General features: G+C 35.0%; 1 protein-coding gene across 13 annotated transcripts in view; it reads right to left on the reverse strand.

The window, feature by feature from the left end:
• LOC102091784 (neurabin-1-like) overlaps positions 1-19,624 on the reverse strand; it is a 124,171-nt gene that overhangs the window by 7,097 nt on the left and 97,450 nt on the right. For 12 of the 13 annotated variants that reach the window (XM_065068770.1, XM_065068763.1, XM_065068767.1 and 9 more), the window contains 13 exons: positions 19,235-19,339; positions 18,937-19,057; positions 18,322-18,465; positions 16,453-16,506; positions 14,748-14,977; positions 13,288-13,384; positions 13,018-13,207; positions 12,034-12,185; positions 10,944-11,277; positions 8,052-8,136; positions 6,910-6,981; positions 6,137-6,332; positions 582-698 (listed from right to left, as the gene is read on the reverse strand). In XM_065068770.1, the coding sequence (XP_064924842.1) occupies positions 582-698; positions 6,137-6,332; positions 6,910-6,981; positions 8,052-8,136; positions 10,944-11,277; positions 12,034-12,185; positions 13,018-13,207; positions 13,288-13,384; positions 14,748-14,977; positions 16,453-16,506; positions 18,322-18,465; positions 18,937-19,057; positions 19,235-19,339 (1,897 nt within the window). The remainder of the gene's footprint in view (positions 1-581; positions 699-6,136; positions 6,333-6,909; positions 6,982-8,051; positions 8,137-10,943; positions 11,278-12,033; positions 12,186-13,017; positions 13,208-13,287; positions 13,385-14,747; positions 14,978-16,452; positions 16,507-18,321; positions 18,466-18,936; positions 19,058-19,234; positions 19,340-19,624) is intronic. The other variant, XM_065068775.1, reaches the window with a different exon arrangement.

The following is a 19,624-nucleotide window of genomic DNA, read 5'->3' on the forward strand; positions in this document are numbered from 1 at the left end:
CAGAATGTTACCAAAGTGTGGACTTCAGGTTCCACTAGCAGGCAAAGGAATTAGTTTTCCAGGGGAATGAACATGGACTTCCAGGTATCTAAGTTTCTAGCTATATATTAGAACCACTTCATTCTGCATTGTTTTGGGCTCTGGTTCCATTTTTTTGTGTGTATTTTTGCTGTTGTTTCTTTTTTATTTGTTTTTAATTTAGATGAAATTTCATGGTAAGACAAACCTACACTGATATGAAGGTAAGATCAAAAATGCTGCAGTTTTCATTCACCCAGGAAGTTGCTTTGAATTACTGGAGCAGAAAGGTGTTGTAGATACAATTTAAAACTGCAATTTGATCGGAAAGAGTTCATTCCATTTTTTATGATATAACCAAGATCAGAACACAAAGGCTAACATGGCATCTGTTAGTCCATGTCCTTAGTTCAGTTAAATCTTAGGAATCTTTACAATGTTCTTCAACATGAAAATATGGAAATAGCGGTCTAGTTTCACATTACACAAATCTGTTTCTATTAAACATGCTCTAGTGTGAACAACAACATTAACAAGACACATATACACACTTTGAAACTCACCTCATTTGAAGAGAAGGTTAAAGTGTGTGAACGACCTGACAGATTTGGCTCTGTCACTAACCCTGAAAGTTCACAACTTGGCTTGCTATGGTATGTATCATCTATGACAATTCTACTCTGCAAACAAGTGGAAATAACGTTTTATTAACTCACTCCTTGGAAAAGCAGGTCATAAGGTGACATTCTAGTCATTTTCAATTTTGGTTAAAAAAATACTATGACTCAGTTATCTTTAGATCACATATGAAATGCACTCACTACATCAAGCATCTGACTTGTTTTTGTTAAACTTCTGAATTCAAAACCACCATAACAAATTTAAAGCAATACCTCCAATAAGAGCACGTTGTGTGGAGAATCAGTCATGACCTGAAATTGTGTTAAAGTACGTAAGAAAATACATGCGATTACTCTTTCAGCAGGCACACCACACTCAGGGAGAAGCAATTTACGATTCAGTTTGGCAGATTATTCATGCTGAGTTTGTATTCAACTGAAACCTACACAAGCACTATGAACGTGCTTCAGAAGGTGCTGTTCTGTTGGCAGATAAAAATCAAAGTCCTAATTGTTTATGGTCATTAAGGTTCCCATGGCACCAAAGTGCCCCCAAAATGCAAAAAGTTTCTGAACACGAGAACTAGGCTTACACTTCATAGTTGCCCACTACCAAACCACTGTAGTAGAACAAATAGGCTGTCTTTGCTGACTGATTTATGATACTGTATTGTATTTCTGTTCACTTTAACAGCTTCCTTTAACAGCTGGATGCCCCATCCCTGGAGATACTCATGGTGAGGCTGGATGGGGCAATGAGCAACCTGATCTGGTTGAAGATGTCCCTGCCCATCGCAGTGGGGTTGGACCAGATGACTTTTGAAGGTCCTTTCCAACCCAAACTATTCTGTGATTCAATTTTGAGGTGGCTGCTTTTTGAGGCACACAATCATGTCATCTGAAATTTACCTTGATATGAAAAATACCGCATAGATGTAAGATACCTTTAGAAGAATTTTTATAATAAATGAACTGTATAAAACCATGCGAAAATCTTATAGTTGAAGTACTAAATATTGTAAAAACACTATAATAAAAAATTTAGAAGTTAAACCATTTTAAAAAGACATCTGAGTGGCTGTTTAACACTGTAAATCTACAGTAATTACGCAGTTTGACAGCCTGAATTATTTTCAAAATGGCAGATTCTTCTGAAATAAAAGATTTTGACAAATGTATTCTTTTAACAAATTATGTACTATTAACTTTTTAAAAAAACAATAATTAGGTAAAGTAAAAATCAGGTTAGAAATACAACTAGTGTAAGAACTGTCATATTGAAATAATATAAAATCTTAATAGCATTTACTGTTTACATTCAGTTATTACACTTAGTTTGCATTTAAAGGAAGCTTTTGCATCTGTACTCCTGCCTTAGCATCTAAAAGCAGCAGGATCTCAGTTCAAACTTATCCAGCAGCCAGGACTTGTACAACCTCAGGCCGGCTGTCTGAGCAGCCTGTGCCTAAAGCTGAAGACTGTGACAAAATCCGGATGCCAAAACTGAGAACTTCACAGCAGGTTTAGTAAGAAAATGCTTCAAATAATGTGTTTCCCATAATACTTTCAAATTTGATTACCTCCAGATCCAACAAAGATCCAGACCTCTATGTTATTTTTCTTTAGTGAGTGAAAAATAATTCTGTCAAAAGCATGCCTCCCACTGTTGTCTTTCCAAAATTTATTTCTCAGCACTACCCTGTTGCCTACAAACAGTAAGCAATTATTTACCATTACTTTCTTTAAGTCTCCAATCAACTAACTATACTTTGTAAGGATGCCATATCATATATATATGTATAAATAATCTGAGATCCTAAATTAACCTGACATTAAAGAGATTTTTCTCCAGTATCTTATGCCCCTATAAGAGAACTATGTTTTTGCAGTTGTCTTCATTGAGCACTTCTGTATTTTTGTTCTGATTTCAGTTTAACCCGAACTCTAAATTTTCTAAATTATTCTATTTTTGTTTTGGGGGTGGATACTTGAACTTTGCACTCCCTTTCACCCTAAATTACTGATGTACATTTCCAGTCTCAAAAAAAACCAACAAAAACCAACAAAACCAAACAGCAAAACCAAAACACACACCCACAAACAAACAAAAAAAAACAACCCACAAACACAAAATAAAACCAAGACAACCAACAAAATGCCTGCCTCCCCCACCCCTCCACCCCCCAAAAAAAAAAAACAAACCAAAAAAACCCACAAAACCCAAACCACAACTTGAGTTTTCCTGCTACCTCTTCGAAGCGTGTAGTACTGTGCACAACTGAAAAATGGTATTCTATTTAACATGTAGATCTTTTGATTAATTTCATTTCAGGGACTTGTTCAATCTTTTAGATGTAAAAAGTATTACCAGAAACAGCAGACTACTTTGTCTGTCAACCTATTCTCAAATTCAATTTCAACCCAACCTGAAAATGAACTTAGGGTTTTCTTTTAGTCAGCCTAAGTTCACTTTTCCTACCTTTGCAGAATAACGAGAACAATTAAGAAACAAAATTGTACCAAAAAAAAAAAAGACAGGATATTTGAGAAAAATATTCAATAAGACCTTAGAAAACATATGAAGAAAACATAGCTAGAAGTAAAGCATCTCAGCACCAGTTGTAATGTTTTCTCCTTCCCGTGCTTCTATTTCGTTTAAAGTAGTAGTAATTTCCTTTTAAGGATTTAGAGCCAGTTGCAAAGATTTTTTTGTTATTGAAGAACACACAATTTGGATAGAAAAGGTTTTATAGGTATGCTTCCTAAGGTTTAAGATACGTGGATATAAACAGTTTACACCACAGTGTTCTTTGTGCCAAAAATGAAACACTGCATACAAGTCTACAGAAGCTAAATAACACCCTGGAAAAATAATAAACATGAACAGTATGTATGTGTTTGTATTGTATCAGAGAATGGGACTAATTCAAAGGGCTGATTATAAAAAGGGACTATTTTAAGAACTGTGTAAGGTTAAGCAGTCTGCAAACACTCAGATTACAAGATTTTAGTTTTTGTGTTCCCATTTTTCACCAGCAAAAAGAAGTTGATTCGTTACTTTGCCAAATTATAAGTTTAAGACTAATTTCACTATAATTTTAAGTAACTTGAAGAGGCGAATTTTGCAGAAAGAAAAAAAAAGTTAAATTACATTCCTTACACCATCAATATTAAAACACAACTACAAAAATTATACACAGTGTGAAAGACTCAATAGAACAGTTAGAGATTTTTACATGACAAAGTCCTTATTTTAGGGTTTCTACTTTTAACCTGCCCTTTAAGAAATGCTTTCAACCTGATGATATGGGATACTACAGACATAAAAGCAAGAAATATTATGGACTTCACATCAACAAGAAGAAGGGTTCTTTCCTTAAATTCTGGGAGGGTGATTTTGAGCCTGCTGTTATTTTGCTTAAGTAACAAGACTCACTGCTGAGTGGTCAAGCACATTTCTTTCTCAGTTTTAATGTCTTTTCACAACAAGGTTTATCAGCCAAAACCTTGTTATTGTAACGCAAACTTAATGATCAACTGCAGGTTAAGATCCACAAAGAGCCATTCCGAGCAGTAGCTACCTTCTTTATAAAAGACCCCAAATGTTGCAAAGTAAAAATAGCCTGACTTCGGGAAGGCTGAGTATGATTTTAGGATCATTTAATGCATGAGAATCCATTCTTTAACAGGGTCAACTTTCTACCATTTTGCAAAGCAGGAATATGGCTGAAGACTTGTGTGTTCTTTGCAACTGGAAATAAGGAAAAGAGCGGGAAGCAGCAATTACATACTGGAGCATGAGAAGGAAACAAAAAATAAAACAATATGCAAGGAAACAGCTGGATTATCAACTTAAAGAATACAATGATGAGAAGAAAAGGCTATTATTTCAGGGCAATGTGGAAAGGAAGAGAGTGATCAATCTGGTAAGATTGATACCTTTTTAATTGCCAAACAGATTGTCCATATAAACACATTAAGGGGTGCTTAAGCACATTATAGGTACTTATAACAGAAATGCAGCAGTGGAACAATATACTATACTCAGAAAAATTATTTGAATCAGACAGAAACTAAGAGTGAAGAGGGGACCAGTGGGTTCTTCTGAACCAATGATTTTGAAAGCTGAACCACAGAATGTTTATCTATATGGAAACCATCTCTTGATAGCTTTGCTGCAGCCTATTAAGAGATCAACCATGCACTCCTATTTAGCCAAAAATTGTACCAAAGTGTCTGCCTACCCCCTTCAACACGGACCTTGTAGTCCCAAGATCCTGGGGTTATTTACAGAAACATTCTTTGGCCACTACATGCTTCCAGAGAAGCAAGCAATGCAGGAGGTGTAAATACACAAGACTGACACACACTGGACAGCATTCTCTAAAGTGTCATTCTATAATACTTCAGAGATTAAAAAACTCTTCTCAAGTTCCTGTGTTACAGTAACATAATGTATGGTTCTAAAACCACTCTCTCTATTTTTTACAAACTATGTATGCAGACAGCTTACTGCTGTGTCACAGGGAATGTAAATTCACACTAAGAAAACAGAAGATAATTTAAAAAAAAAGTATTATAACACCATTTTAGTGCAATCAGCATCTGGAAACATGGAAAGCCATCTTGTTATCTGCCATCTATGCAAAATATCAGTGACTTCATGGACTACAACCCAGCAAATTTTTATTCTAGATTTGTAACTCATTTCTCTCTAAAATAATAACACAGAGGAAAACGGAAAAGTGAAAAGATATTTTAAACAACCAAAGTGAAGAAAAAGTGTGAAACTCAAGAATAAACCTAGTTTATGAGGTTACTCCACTAGCTACAATTTTGAACCTGACAAAATCCAAAGGAAACAAGAGTGAAGGTAATTTAATAAGACTGTTAGTAACAGTCTTACACTGAAATAGGTTTTAATAAAATATTTAGACAGTGGACACATTAAAATTTTTACTTCTTACAGCCATTTCTTTGTAATAGTTTAAACCGTAAAGATGAGAACTTTATGGTTACACACTTGTAGCCTCACTCTTAAGATCTGGTTAAAAGGCTTTAAATTATTAGAACATTATCAGTTACTCAGAAGCAGTTTCCTAGAAGAGAGTGTGTTCTGCAGATGTGTCTCTTGGGTTTCAATACTAAGTTAGTTAATGAAAACAAGGACACTATCTTCATCCACCCCTACATACCAGTATATTAAGAACTGGTTGGCCAGCTGCCTGGGAAGCTGACCTCTATTTATGTACACTTCCTCCAAGCATTAGACAGCAAAACAAATCTGGCTTTTAAAACTATACTGTCCTAAATCCAGTGCTACTTTTACCATTATAAATCAGTGAAAAAACATACTCTGTGATTGTTCCTTAGATGCTGCTTCAGACTCAATAGCCTCCACTGATGCTTCGACTGAACAAGAGGCAATGGGAACACTCACACTGATGTTTTACTTTACCAAGACACAATGCTTAAATATTCAAAGCACAAATCTTTACCTTGCTTCTATTCTTCTCTTGACCATGTTCAGAACTGTCCTGCCCACTCTGAATAACGTGCAGGCTGCTACTAGAAACCTGAGGCTCTTTGTGGCTGTCTCCAAACCAAGAGAAAGGCATGCAAGTAGGAACAGGGGAATCTGAATCTGATGCAGATAGATTGTTGCCAGAGTCCTCCAACAGTTCTCGGGAACCTCTGAAATAAATAGATTAAATTGTATTTAAACAAGAACACCAAAAAAACCCACCCTGCCCCATAAACAGCCCCCCCCCAACAAAGTCAAAACACACACCACTCATTTTTACCCATTTCACAGCACACTTGATATTTAAAATTAAAACTGATACTTGCCTTTAAATATCCATGAAAAATCATTCAAGTTATTGAACAACACAAATCTAAGAGCTTTTACAGTATTTCACATAACAATTTAACAATATCAAATAATTTGCGAACTTAATTTACTCAACATTCATCTTCCTAAGCAAAATATAGTTTTATTTTTAAGATATGGTACAACATGTTAATCTTATGAGCCACTTAAAAATGTAACCCTGCTTTACTCTTTCCTCTACACTATTCTATGTATTTTTCTTACTTCATGAGATTACTAGTTCATCTCCACATCATTACATTAATCTTCACAGAATTTTGCCACTGTTATACTTGAATGTACTTTAAGGTCAAACAGTGATTCTGTGATAGCTTTAAAGAGATTCTTAGATTAAAAATTTTAGGGATGCAGCATACACGTATTAAACAAAACAAGTACCTGCTATCCAGAGAACCTCTTAGATTTTCTTTTTCTTGTTTCTTGCCCTTGCCCCCAGATTTCCGTAATCCACTGAAGTGAAAAAAAAAACAATTTTCATTAAGCGTTTACATTTACACAGCACAACTTCTTTTTTAATCGGCAACATTTACACAATGCAACATTGAATTAAACAGTTACAAACCCCCACATTAATATTGTTACAGAGAGCAGATTATGCATGCAATTAAAGAAGTACTGTCATTCATATTTTATTGAAGAACCATTGCAGAATTATGAAAATACCTCTAAGGGCCACATATAATCAAAACAAACACAGAAAATGTCTAAAGAAACTTAGCATATAGTGCATACAACCAAGAGGAAGAACACAGTTTTATTTCTATATGAATGTTCATATGCAATACAGAGTGACTTGAACTAAGTGACTAACTACAATCTCCATGTGTGAAGTAAGTTCTCATTTTAATGTTATATATTATGATTTATTTGTTGTGGTACTAGTCTGAGCACTCGATGTTAGCTGCTTCAACAAGCTTTACACCCGGCTCCAAAGGAGCAAGACCTACTGCAAAAAGGAGCAACTCCTCTCCCAAATCCCCCGAGTTCAGTTACCACCCTGCATTTCCAAACAATATGCAGCCTGCACTTTTGTTTCACTCCTGTTCACAACTCCATCTTCTAAATGAAATTCAGAAATCTGCTCATCACTGCCACCCACCAAACCTGATGGAACGACACCTCAACTGTGGAAAGAATTAAGGCAAGACGGGTACCTATTTCAGACTGCAATGCCAGCAGGATATAACATTAGAGTCTAGGCTCCAACAGTATTTTGTCATAAAACTATGCATGGATTTGCAGTTTAATTCATAGCGAAATTGTGTATTCAGATAAGAACTGAAGAATTCCAATAAATTATTTGAGGGGAAAAAGGTACAGATAAATTAAATCAAATGTGGTAGAAACATGAATGCAACATTACAAATTCAAGATGAAGAAGATTCTGTCCAGGGGCGTTGCTATGAAGTAGCATTACAGGATTTCCTCTACTTTTTTTTTTATTATTTAGAGAACATTATATTCCCCAAAAGTAACACTGAAAACTATTTACTTCCAAATGAATATAAGTAAAACGTTACCCAAAATCTGGAAATCTCCTTTTGGACTTCCCTGATGATGTTCCTTCATTTGTTTCTGCTGTCTTGTCTTCATTTTTCTTTTCTTCTGTTTTTCATAGAAGAATGAAAAATAAAAACATTATTCTAAAAACACTTGCAGGTTTCAAGTACTTAATGATGATGCTTCTAATAAGATACTAAAACCTGAGTAACAGTGTTAAAATTCATATTCGCACATGCAGATACTACCTGGAAATACTATAGCCATATCAATGTAAGTTGGCCTTTCCCATCATTCTGGCTGTGCTGTACCATTGAAAAGTGGCAACACAACAGTTTCTTATGACTGATCAAAAATATTGCTTTTGATAAACAGTAATTCTGTACTGTCTACAGAAAGAGAAAACTTAGAGTATTTTGCTCCAATGAATTACAAATAGAAGATAGTTTAAGATAGGTTTAGAATTAAGTACCTCTTCCTTTTGCAAAATGTTAACTTCAAAATACAAGAACTAGACAACCAGTACAAGATGTATGAAAAACTCAATTTTAAAGCAACAGTTGAGCAAGTACAGCTTTTAATAATAAATTATTACACTTGAAGTATTATAAGATGTTTCTTTTGCACTTTTCCTGGTTCAGTAGCTAGTCCAGGCTAGCAGCTTGGAACATGGGCTACACGTGCAAGCTGCTGGCTCCAGGAGGTGTGCCTGACCAACACGACAGCCTGCACCTGGAGAGCAGACAGAGCTTACAAGCTGAGTTTCTTGGAAACAGTGTACAAACTGTGACTATTCTAAAGAAATAATTGGGACTTTGAAACTCCTCCAAAACTGTCATATTTTCAAAACTGAAATACAAGCTCCCAGGATATAATTTTTCACCAGAGGGAGCATGTTCAATTCCAACTGCTCAATTATTATGTGAAATTAAGTGACAAACTTGGAGCATCATCCTACCTCTTCCCATGGATTGAGACAGATCACTGCAAGTCCTGAACATAATTCCTTTCAAATTCTCAGGCTACTAGATTATTTTTCTTAATAACGGAAATATGTTTCATATTGCAAATCAGTTGTTTCATAACTAAGCTGCCTATGAAAGAGATGAAGCCTGCTTTTTTGTAAGAAAAAGTAGGTTTTAACTCTACCTTCAAGACAAGTCCTGACATGAAGTAATGTACACAGATGCCTTCAAGGATCATAAAAAACAGAACATCACGTGTACTACACAAAACTGAGGACAGCTTTCCACCACCCCATCACCTAATCCTTCCTGAAATATACAACGGTTATCTCAAAGTTTATATGTTGAATAGTCAGAGGTTTCTCCCTGTCCCCCCCCCCTTTTTTTTTGACATATCTGATAAGTAGTTGCTGATCAACATCAGAACCTTATCTAATTAGTTAACCACTCTTTCTAAAAATTTAACATCCAATAAATTATAACTACCAGTTAAACTGGTTATATTTCCTGTCAACTTAAATACAAAACAAGAAGAACTAATTTTAATATTGACATTTGTTTCCACCTCTCTCTCCAGAGACAAGGTAATTTCTAAAATGCAGTACAATAGGTTAAAATACAGACTGATTCATGAATGGATGGGAAGGTGATAGAAAAGATTATGTCAATGAAATAATAGGTAGACATTTAAATAAAGTTAGAAAGCAACAATCCAGCAGAAAGTAGCATTTAATGTCATTTTGCCTACAAAGAGTGAGTTTTCAATACTAATCCTCATCTTTGATGTACCGCATTAATTAGCTTTTCCAGTGACTCGGCCAATTTCAAAACATGCTTGCAATGCTTCAGCCATCACCAAAAAAATGTAGAAAAGAATGTAAAATCACTTATATATTAGGTACATGTTTTAATAATTTTTTTTTTCAAATAAAACAAACTAAACAAGTGGAAGTAGTTTAAGACTTTATAGAAACACATTGAATGAGGAGAGCACAAAACAAATCCTGTTTTCAGGGTATTAAAAGAAAGGTTTTGTCTGACCTGTATAGAAAAGACAGCAAGAATAACCTGCCTTTATATACTGTGCCAGCTGACTAAAAGAAATACCAAGCATTTGTAATATTTTTATCTGATTCCTTTTTCAATTATTCATAAGAAAACAAGACAAATATTTATATCAAAAATGATTAGTAGTGACTAGGCTGATTATAATACCTTTAACCTTATCCTAGTGAGAAATATCCTAAGAGGGCAAGATGAATAATTCCTATAACATGCAGAATCTGTATCTTGTTTAAAGACCTGGATAAAGTCTGGAAGCACAAAACCATCACTGAATTTTTCTGGGAATCAGGAAAAATCAGGAAATCGTTACTCTACAAAGTTACATTGCCACTTAAAAGGCAAGTGTTTTGCAGAAATGTGTTAGGACCTTTACTGATTATCCACAGTCAATGACTCTGCTCCTCTCTAGCTTATGTCAAGACACCATTTAGACTCTCTAGATTTTTACATTTGAGCTTTTTCCAAACTGACTTAGAACTATTCCTTTCTGTAACTGTTTAATTGAAAACGCATTTATTCTGCAGGCACCTTTTAGATTCTTGGCGCTATAAATCATTTTTAAAATCTCGAGTTTTGTAGAAAATCGGTAACTAATTTGTTGGAGATGAAGGAATTAAAAGATAGACAAGCCTATTTCAGAACATACTACTGTTGTTTCAAAATATTTCAGTAAGTAAAAATAGCATATAATGAACTTGCATACGTTTTTGCTAACTTCAAACTTTCCTGAAGAGTTAACAAGTTGTTTTAGAACAGGTAATTAGTTTTGTAGTATAACCTTTTCCCTAAAAGTAGTCTATTGTTCAATATTAATTTATATCTAAAATTTATAATACTTTAACCCTGAAGGATTAAAAGAATAATAACCCCCTTAGGTCTTACCCTTGGCCTCTTTCCCTTTCCCCTTTGCTTCTCTTTGCTTGACATTCTTGGGATACCCTTGAGGAGAATTTAGAGCCATCTCTTCAGGAGGAGGTGAATGAGTGGTGGTTGTGCTATTTTCACTGTTTGGTTTGTGTACTGGAGAAGAGTGTGTGGAAGCAGAAGGACTTGATTCTAGCGGACTTTCTATGTTTTCTGTTTGTTCAGGCTTTTCGCTCTTTTGATCTATGTTGTCCAGGCGTGGGAGAGTTATTTTTTCGCTTGTTTCTAAGGCCTTGGTTAGGTACACAGTGGAAGGTTCTCTGTTGAGAATAGTGTCTTCTGAATCCTCATCCTTCAATAAATTCAAAAGTTATTTTAGGATAAGCATGACATATAATAGTTTACCATCTGATCTCTCACGATGTACTATTCTACACACAAACTTCCTCGGTTCAGAACATTTTAATTTGATCACTTGTAGATACCATCTAAACCACATTAAGCTGATTTTGTAGGCTTTCCTTTATCCACCCCTATATGCAGATGTTTCTGTGCATCCCAAACCGTCTTTCTCTGGCTGAGTAAGAAACATCCTGTTACATCTGAGCCATTCCAATGCAATGCAAACACCTGTCGTCTAACTGAAGCAGGTCAGTCTCATTTACCAACTATGTACACCTTAATTCTTCAATTGTTTTCCAGAAACATGTTACAATATTTTACGGGTATACTTTTTAATGGACTTAAATGATCACTTATGGAATAACGAAGCATTTCAGAACTGTTTAGTTTTTGAAGAAATTTGGTAACTAACTTGTTTCACAACATACCACTGTTGCTTTATCAAAATCTTTCAGCAAGTAGAAGTACAACTACAACAAGCTTGCACACTTCTTTGCTAACTTCAAATTAACTGTGACACAAAGAACATGTCAGAGGTCACATGTGATATCAACCCAAAGAGGGTTTTTCACTTGATAAAGCATGAAAATATGATGCTTTGGCACAGACTAAATGAAGCATGTACAACACTTACAATTGCAAACACAGATAAAACTGAACATACAGTCAGGCTCCTGAATGCATACTTATGTACTAATATTGGTACCTGTAGATTTGCAGTCTGTTGTCCAGCCCCGAGAGATTCTTTCAGCTTTGATCGAGAAGGTGGCTGGCGTTTCACTTTCAAAGCAAGCTGAGCTTTTGCTTTGTGAGCACTGGTGTCTAATCTGGGTGTATCCCCAACAAAAGCATCAAAATCTGCAACAAATATGTACTACTTTAAAAAAAAGATCACAACCTGGTAAGCAAGTTCACCAGCCCACTGTCCAGAAAAATATTCAGAAGATAAATCAGAATTATTCTACCTGTTAATAATTAATATATGAAAATACCATTCTACATAACACTACAATATCTTAACATATTATGATAGCATTTTCTAATTAATTTTAAATGTATTTCTACCCAATTTCTTCAATTTTAAAAAAAAATATCCATCAGGACATAATTGTATTATGGCTTGAAAAACAAATTTCCTTCTCAAATAGACAAGAATTGGTGCCCAAAATGTACTTTCCTATCCTTATTCTTTACGACAGAAACTCTTTACAAAGTACATAAGCACCTACCAAATATTTTTAATTACAATTGCAAATTTTTTTTCTTTTTTTAATATGCATCTCATTTGAAACATGATCTGATATTTTATAGCATTCTGGGCACAAAATCACAAGACAAAAAAAACATACCGAGTTTTGGTGTAAATCATAGCTTAAAACCAATGGGATTTTAACTGATGTATCCCAGTGTTTTAGTCCCACTATTGGTTTCATTAATAGAGAATCTGAGCAACAGTGAAGATTGATGTCTCTCCATTTATCTCCCACTTCCCACAGCATGTAAGAAATACATTACTGCAATACTGAAAATGTCGGGGGGACCTACACAAAAAATACCCACACTGGCTCAGGTGAAACATTTACCCAGTCAGCAGGAAATAGCAAACACGTAACATCTTTTAACAATACCCCACATATAACTCCTCCTAATTTTTGTTAAATGCAAATGAAAAATCCCACAACCTACTTACCAGAAATTAAGGTATCTGAAGAATTTAGTCTTTCTTCTATTGATTCTGTTTCTTTTTCATTTTCTTCTCTTATCTTTGATTGTTCATTATATTGGCCTGGACTTTGACAGTCACCTTCCAATAAGCTGTCACCTCCAAACATACATGGCATTCTCTCATATACTTTTAATTTACTTTCGAGCTCTGAAATCTGCAAGAATTAAAATTCAGAAGTGAGACACAACTCTCTGAGAATGCTGAAGTTTCTTTAAAAATGTAATACTGCTTTACTTTTTCCTGATATATTTTCAGCTGTTCTGCATATTTCTGGTCTCTCTCTTCAAGTAGCCTTGAATGATCCTCTTCTTTCTTCATAAATTCTATTTCTCTGGTGATAGAAATATATAAGCATATATGAAGCAGTAATACATAAAAATGTAGAAAAATACATAAAATACAAGTGTGCACAGTTGCATTTACTAAAAAGCATTCTGTTAGTAAACACTGAAAAAAAATAATCAGCCTGTAAGGTATAACTGATTAATTAGTCTTGTAATGCCACAAAATTAACTATGCATTTGTACGCTTCGAGTATCTGCAAAAGAAGATACACATGACACTATAATTTACTCTGGGGTGAAAAAGGATGTATTGCAACAGTTTTTCTACAAAGCTACAACCATTCATCTTCCTTTAAAAGCAGCAAGTCAGTCGCATATACATTTAAAGCGTGAAATACACGCATGACTCTCATCATTACATCTTACTGTCTTCCCAAAGATACATATGCTTGCACAGTAATTTCCTTCCAAAAGCTATGGTAGAATTCTTTGTAGGAAAATAAATTGAATTTCAAGTTTCTACTTGATTCATCCTACAGAAATTGCAATGCCGGGGTTTTACAAAAAGAAACAATGATTACAAGAAGGAAACAAAAGCTGCTGTTTCCTGCAAGTCAGATGGAATAACATACAAAACCAGAAAATAAGTGTAGAACATCTACACAAAATGCAGAAGCTTCAGGGACAGTCAGAGTAGTAATGGGAATTTGCTAAACAGCGAAGAAATGGAAACCAGCATTTCAGCAGTCATCTTAACGTACTTCTGAACTTCCACACAGATAAGCTTGGGAGGAGAGGCAAAAAGAGAGGGCTCACTGAACAGCACAGAAACGTGCTGTGAAAAGTAACATTTCTGGATACGGACTACAAAGCAAAAGACCATCCAAATTGCTTTTAAAAATAAGTAGCAAGTGGAGAAATTTGAGACAAGAGAATTATACATTTACAGTAACTACCAAAAGCAACAGCTGTGTTCTGTATTATCATATTGCCATTTGGATGAGCTGGATACAGATCCCAAACTCTTTATTTTTTCTCAGTAAAGAGGATTTTTCACAAACAGCAAAATATATTGCCAAATACCTTGTGCCAAATTTCAAGTAGTCCTTCCAAAAGTAACAGACACATCACAGTTTCTCAACTAAGTTGTTTTAAAAATTTGTTATTGAAATATTGAATCACTTTTCCTAAGTTTAGAATCAAAAGCAGCATCAACATTTTTGGAGAACCTTTCCAGAAGGTGGTGATTTAAAGTATGTAGAATTCAGCATGCATAGCCCACTGCTTCCTTAAACTCTGACAAATTAAAAGAAAGTGTATTAAGCAAATTCTAAACCTCGGTATTGTTGTAAGTTTTTCCCATAATGTACAAAACATACAAGCAAGCAAGAGAGACCTGGTATTACTTACTTTTGTTGGTAATCTTTAACCAATTTCTTGGCCTTGCTGTATTTCTTTTCAAGAGCATCACATTGTTCTTGAGTTTCTTTAAGATGCTCATTTACTGTTTTGCATAAACTCTGTGCCTCCAACCAGTAGGTCTCTAACTTTTTAATTTTCTCTTTGCTTTCATCTAAGTTTTGCTGAAGTTGAGCTCGACTCAGTTTCCATTCGTTTTTTTCCGCTTCAGCAATTTTTAACTGAAAAGATTAATACTTCAGAAATTAATCTAAACTAAAAGATGAAATTAAACAAACAGTTGTTTATATGTGTTTAAGTAGAGAATAGCTAATAAAAATTAAATACTTAAGAGTAATATTAAAAGAAGACACTGAACTTTTAAAGAAATCATATAAACTCTTCCAACCCTTGCAAATCAGAGTAAGTTTAGAACTTGAACCCAAGAGTCTTTGGCTACTTCCTCAATAATATTGCTTATTTTTAAAGAGATAAAACGAGTAAGACCTTTATTGTTAGATTATGTTGACTTGTTCAAGATTGTACCATCTCTTAATACCACTGGAGAGGGCTATTTCAGTTACCTTCAAAGGCAACTGGAGATACAGAATCTTTAACCTGTACAAGACAAGCCTGTACAAGTCCTACTACTTTGTTACCAACAGCTTGTTCAATGAAGCTAAAGAGACGAGTTGTTTGTAGGACATTGGTCTTCCTAATAAATTATGATATACCCATGGTTTGCTTTCCTGGGGCTAACGTATAAAAGGCCAAACAACCCTTCAACAAAGGAAAGGGACGGGGCCCCTTCAGCTTGACAGCAGCTGCATTATAAAAGGGAATGTTAACATGTGAAGTTCTCCAGGCGTTGGAGAAGTGAGCAGGCAGGATACTGCTTAGTTTGTCCATGACTCCTTCTTTGGGGACACCATTTACACTGAGGAAATCACTGCTTTATAAGCCAGTTAAGATCACCTGCTGACGGAACAAAGACACTGAAAGGACCAAGAATTTCTTGAATTAAAAATGGGGCAGTGAGTTGTACTAATACCAATATTTTCAAAGCTTTTCTAGAAGTCCAACAAATACTTCTAGAAAAAGGCCACACACAGACCTCCATCAGTGGAAAAAGCAGCAAAATGAACAAGAAACTCTTTCTCAGGAAAAGGATGAAGTGCTGAAACAATCCTCACCAACGAAAAGCTGGAAAAAATTATTTCCCTAGAGCAGGTCAGAAATTTGAGGAGGGAAAGAGGGGACTCAAGGTAACAGAAATAACTTTCTGGTAAGAGGAAGTCAGCCACAAACCATTACCTGTAAGTGCCAAATCTATGCTCTAATTTAATACAGGTTCCATCCATTGAAAATAAAATGCTCTTGCATTTGTTAGGGAGCTTGATTCATACAGTACTTCACTGTGTTCAGTTCTAGTCTAACCAGTAATATCGAAGCATTCATTCTATAACGGCAGAGGGGGATTTCGGGGTTGCTTTTTTTCATGGCAGCGGTGGTTTTTGTGTGTGTGTTTTGGTTTTTTTTAAATTTGAGCACAGCTCTTCAGCTTAGAAATGCCTGTCTAGCATAACACAGAGTACACAGAGCCTGAAGCACCACACAAATTGCTGCCTTCTGCATTCAGCCTTTTCTTTGTAAAATTCATAGGTAGAAATAAAATTTAAAGAAACCCAGCACCAAATAAGATTCCTTGAAAACTTACTTTCTCCTTCAGTTGATTCACTTCAGCTATTGTTACTGCGTGTTTTAATTGCAGCTGAAACAAACAAACAAATGTATAAGCACACACAAAATGACACCTGAAATACAAGTTTGAAGTATTTGTCCATGATTCTCTTCTTCCTCGAACCATTTTTATAGTAGCATAAAGTCAACTTAATTCTTTGACAGTTACAAGAGAAGTGTTCATGAGCTTTTATTAAAAAAAGAGTTAAAATAAACCCCAAAAAAGTTCCACAGTATTCTATTTGCTACAAAAATAGAGTCAATACATGACCACATATAGTTAAAAATCCCACATTGTTGTTTATACATTAAGAAAGGTGAGAATGTTAAAGTAATGTTTCAATGTGCCAGTAGAATGAAAAGGCAGCAATGCACTTACGATGATAACTGGTACACAGAATCAAGTAAAAATTTAACAGTACTAAATATTCATACTTAGCAGCACTCAGAAAGAAACATGCTGGCTTTGTTTTAAAATTAGGCCTGGTACTGTACACCACAAATCTTCACAGGATTATTAGAAATGGATAAAGGCTACACTAAGCCAAATGTAAAGATCATTGCTAACATACCTTAAGAAAACAGCACATGTGTGCAAAAGCACCCTTTTTTGACAAGTATAAGTTATTTCTTGTATCTTAATTTCCATCTGTAACCCTGGGGGGATTTTTAAATTTTTTTTTTTTGTAAGGCATAGTGCACCAAACACACATTAAAACCAATGAATCCATTGCTATCCTTTATTTAGATTACGTTAATAACAGAGCAGTAATGATGCTAAACAAGAATTTAATTGTATCCCTAGTAAATATAGCACTTATGAAAAGATGCTGTAACCTGCTACTATGCTTCCTAGTCTGGAAAAACTGTATAATGTTCTCTAGCGATTCATAGCCTGAAATTTCAACTTACTAAACTACATCATCTATGTTATCAAGAGACCAAAATTAGGGAAGTCTGCAAAATACTGATCCCTTAAAAAAATAGGCTGATGTATGCACAAACGGCATGTGACGGAAGTTTCTTTGCAGTATATTTTTCTCATCCAGAATGAAAATGATGGGGACTTAAACAAAGAAACTCAAACCTCTAAATGCCAAAGACTGCACCACTTAAATATCTGACCTGAATAAAGCAAATACGCTCCTTTATAAAAACCTTGGGAAAAGGGAACCCAATTTTCCAATTATGTTAATTTGGGATTCACAGTCTGGAACACTCTATTTGGTCTACAAATTCATTACTTCCAAAAAATACACCATAAAAAAATCCCAGAAGGGATCACCTGAAAAACCCTCCCAAGCCAAAACCATGCTGTCTACAGAATCAAGTGCTTTTATGTCCACGGAGATCACCCAGAAGACCTCATAGACTAGAGCAAGAGATTAGATGTGAATTTCTTGTCTTCCTGAAGAACATCTAGCCACAATGCTTGAGACCATTCAGAATGGACATACTTGTCCTCCCCATGCTCCCCCCACAGCTACAGCCTTTCTACTATGCAGCAACTAAACGCCAATAGGCCAAAGAAGAACTAGGAGAAGTATCATAACTATTTAATGCAATGTTCGGATGCCATAAGAAGGAGGGAGGTGGTGTTGGGTTCCAATGCTTGCTTCCAAGAGCTTTTTTACATTTCATTTAAATCAAAGGCCCATTTAATACAAATATGTATAGGGAAGCTGGGTTCAGAAAATTACAGAATATGTATATTTCAAGGAACAGTTACCAGAGAGTTTTACTGGCGATGTTGGGAAAACAAACCCAAAACCACAATGAGAGGGACATGAAGGTTCAGATGTTCCCCAGTGCATCACAACAAATATTCAAGAAACTGCTACCACACCTCTTTAAATTTAAGAAGAGACTGTGCTGACTCCATATCCAGTGGTAAACCAATATCTTCGTTTTCAGGAAGATCAAAAACTTCTACAGATTTTCCATGTAAATGTGACTCATATGTGTCGTCATCGTCATCATAGTCATCATCCTGACAAGAAGGGAAAATCACAACATTCTGTAACACACACTTGGCATTCTGGTAGCAGCAATAACAAAAGCACACAATCAAGGAATAAAAACAGCTGCAAAACTTGTCTCCACTAGTTACAATTTCTTTTTAGTTTCTTATACCTATGATACCTTTTAAAGACGGCCTGCAAGCACCTTCATCAAAATTCCACAAAAAAGAGCTGAGTAAGCCATGCATAAAACAAGCTACACCTGATACTTAAAAGTATCTTTTGGATTATTGATACATTGGAAGTATAGCAAGTAGTGATAATCATGTGCCTTGATAATAGTAATGTATGAAGTTTGTATTTTCTGTTTTTATCAAGTTGCCTGTTCTATCCTTTATTTTATTTCAATTTGATTGAAAACACATTCAATTTGCAGGAGTTATTGCATTTAGTAGTAATCACGTACTTTTAAAAATATGTAGGTACGTATGATGTTTTACCTGCTCTGTATCATCATGCACATAGTGTTGCTCATACAGACATCTCTCTTGCTCTAAGGTCTCACTAATGAGACGGGCTACTTCACTCTGAGTCCCTGGCTTCTCTCTCCCAATCAGAAACCTACAGAAGAAAAAGAAATTATCTTGCAGCAAAAAAAATTAGATATACTTAAGAAATAAGTCTGGGGTACTGTCACCTTCAACAACATCTTTGTAAAACTTCCAGATTATGGTTTTATATTATCTATTAATGAAAAATGACAAAAATAAAGTATTGCTTCATAGAAAACATACATACCTCACTGTGCCTTTAGTGTTTTTCAATACAGTTGCTGCAAAGAACTGAGTAACTCCCACTAGACTTATGCCATCAACCTCAACAATCTGATCATTTACTTGAATTCTGCAAAATAAATAAAAGCTTAGGCATCAGTTAAAAAAAAATATTTTGGCTTGACAGATTTTTGACGTGTCAAGTATTACTTAAAACCCACCAGTATTTATAATAAGAAATTCTGAGTTCAGAGAAATTTATTGCTTAAAAACCATCTCCTGATCCTCAGTTACTATGCAGATCACCAATTAAAATTTACATGGTATTTGTCTTGATATTTTTATACTATTTACACACTGCTGTTCTGGGACGTCACCATGATTTTGTGGCACTGTTACACATGGGCACATTCTG

The sequence above is a fragment of the Columba livia genome, chromosome 7 (assembly GCF_036013475.1).
Source record: "Columba livia isolate bColLiv1 breed racing homer chromosome 7, bColLiv1.pat.W.v2, whole genome shotgun sequence".
NCBI lineage: Eukaryota > Metazoa > Chordata > Aves > Columbiformes > Columbidae > Columba > Columba livia.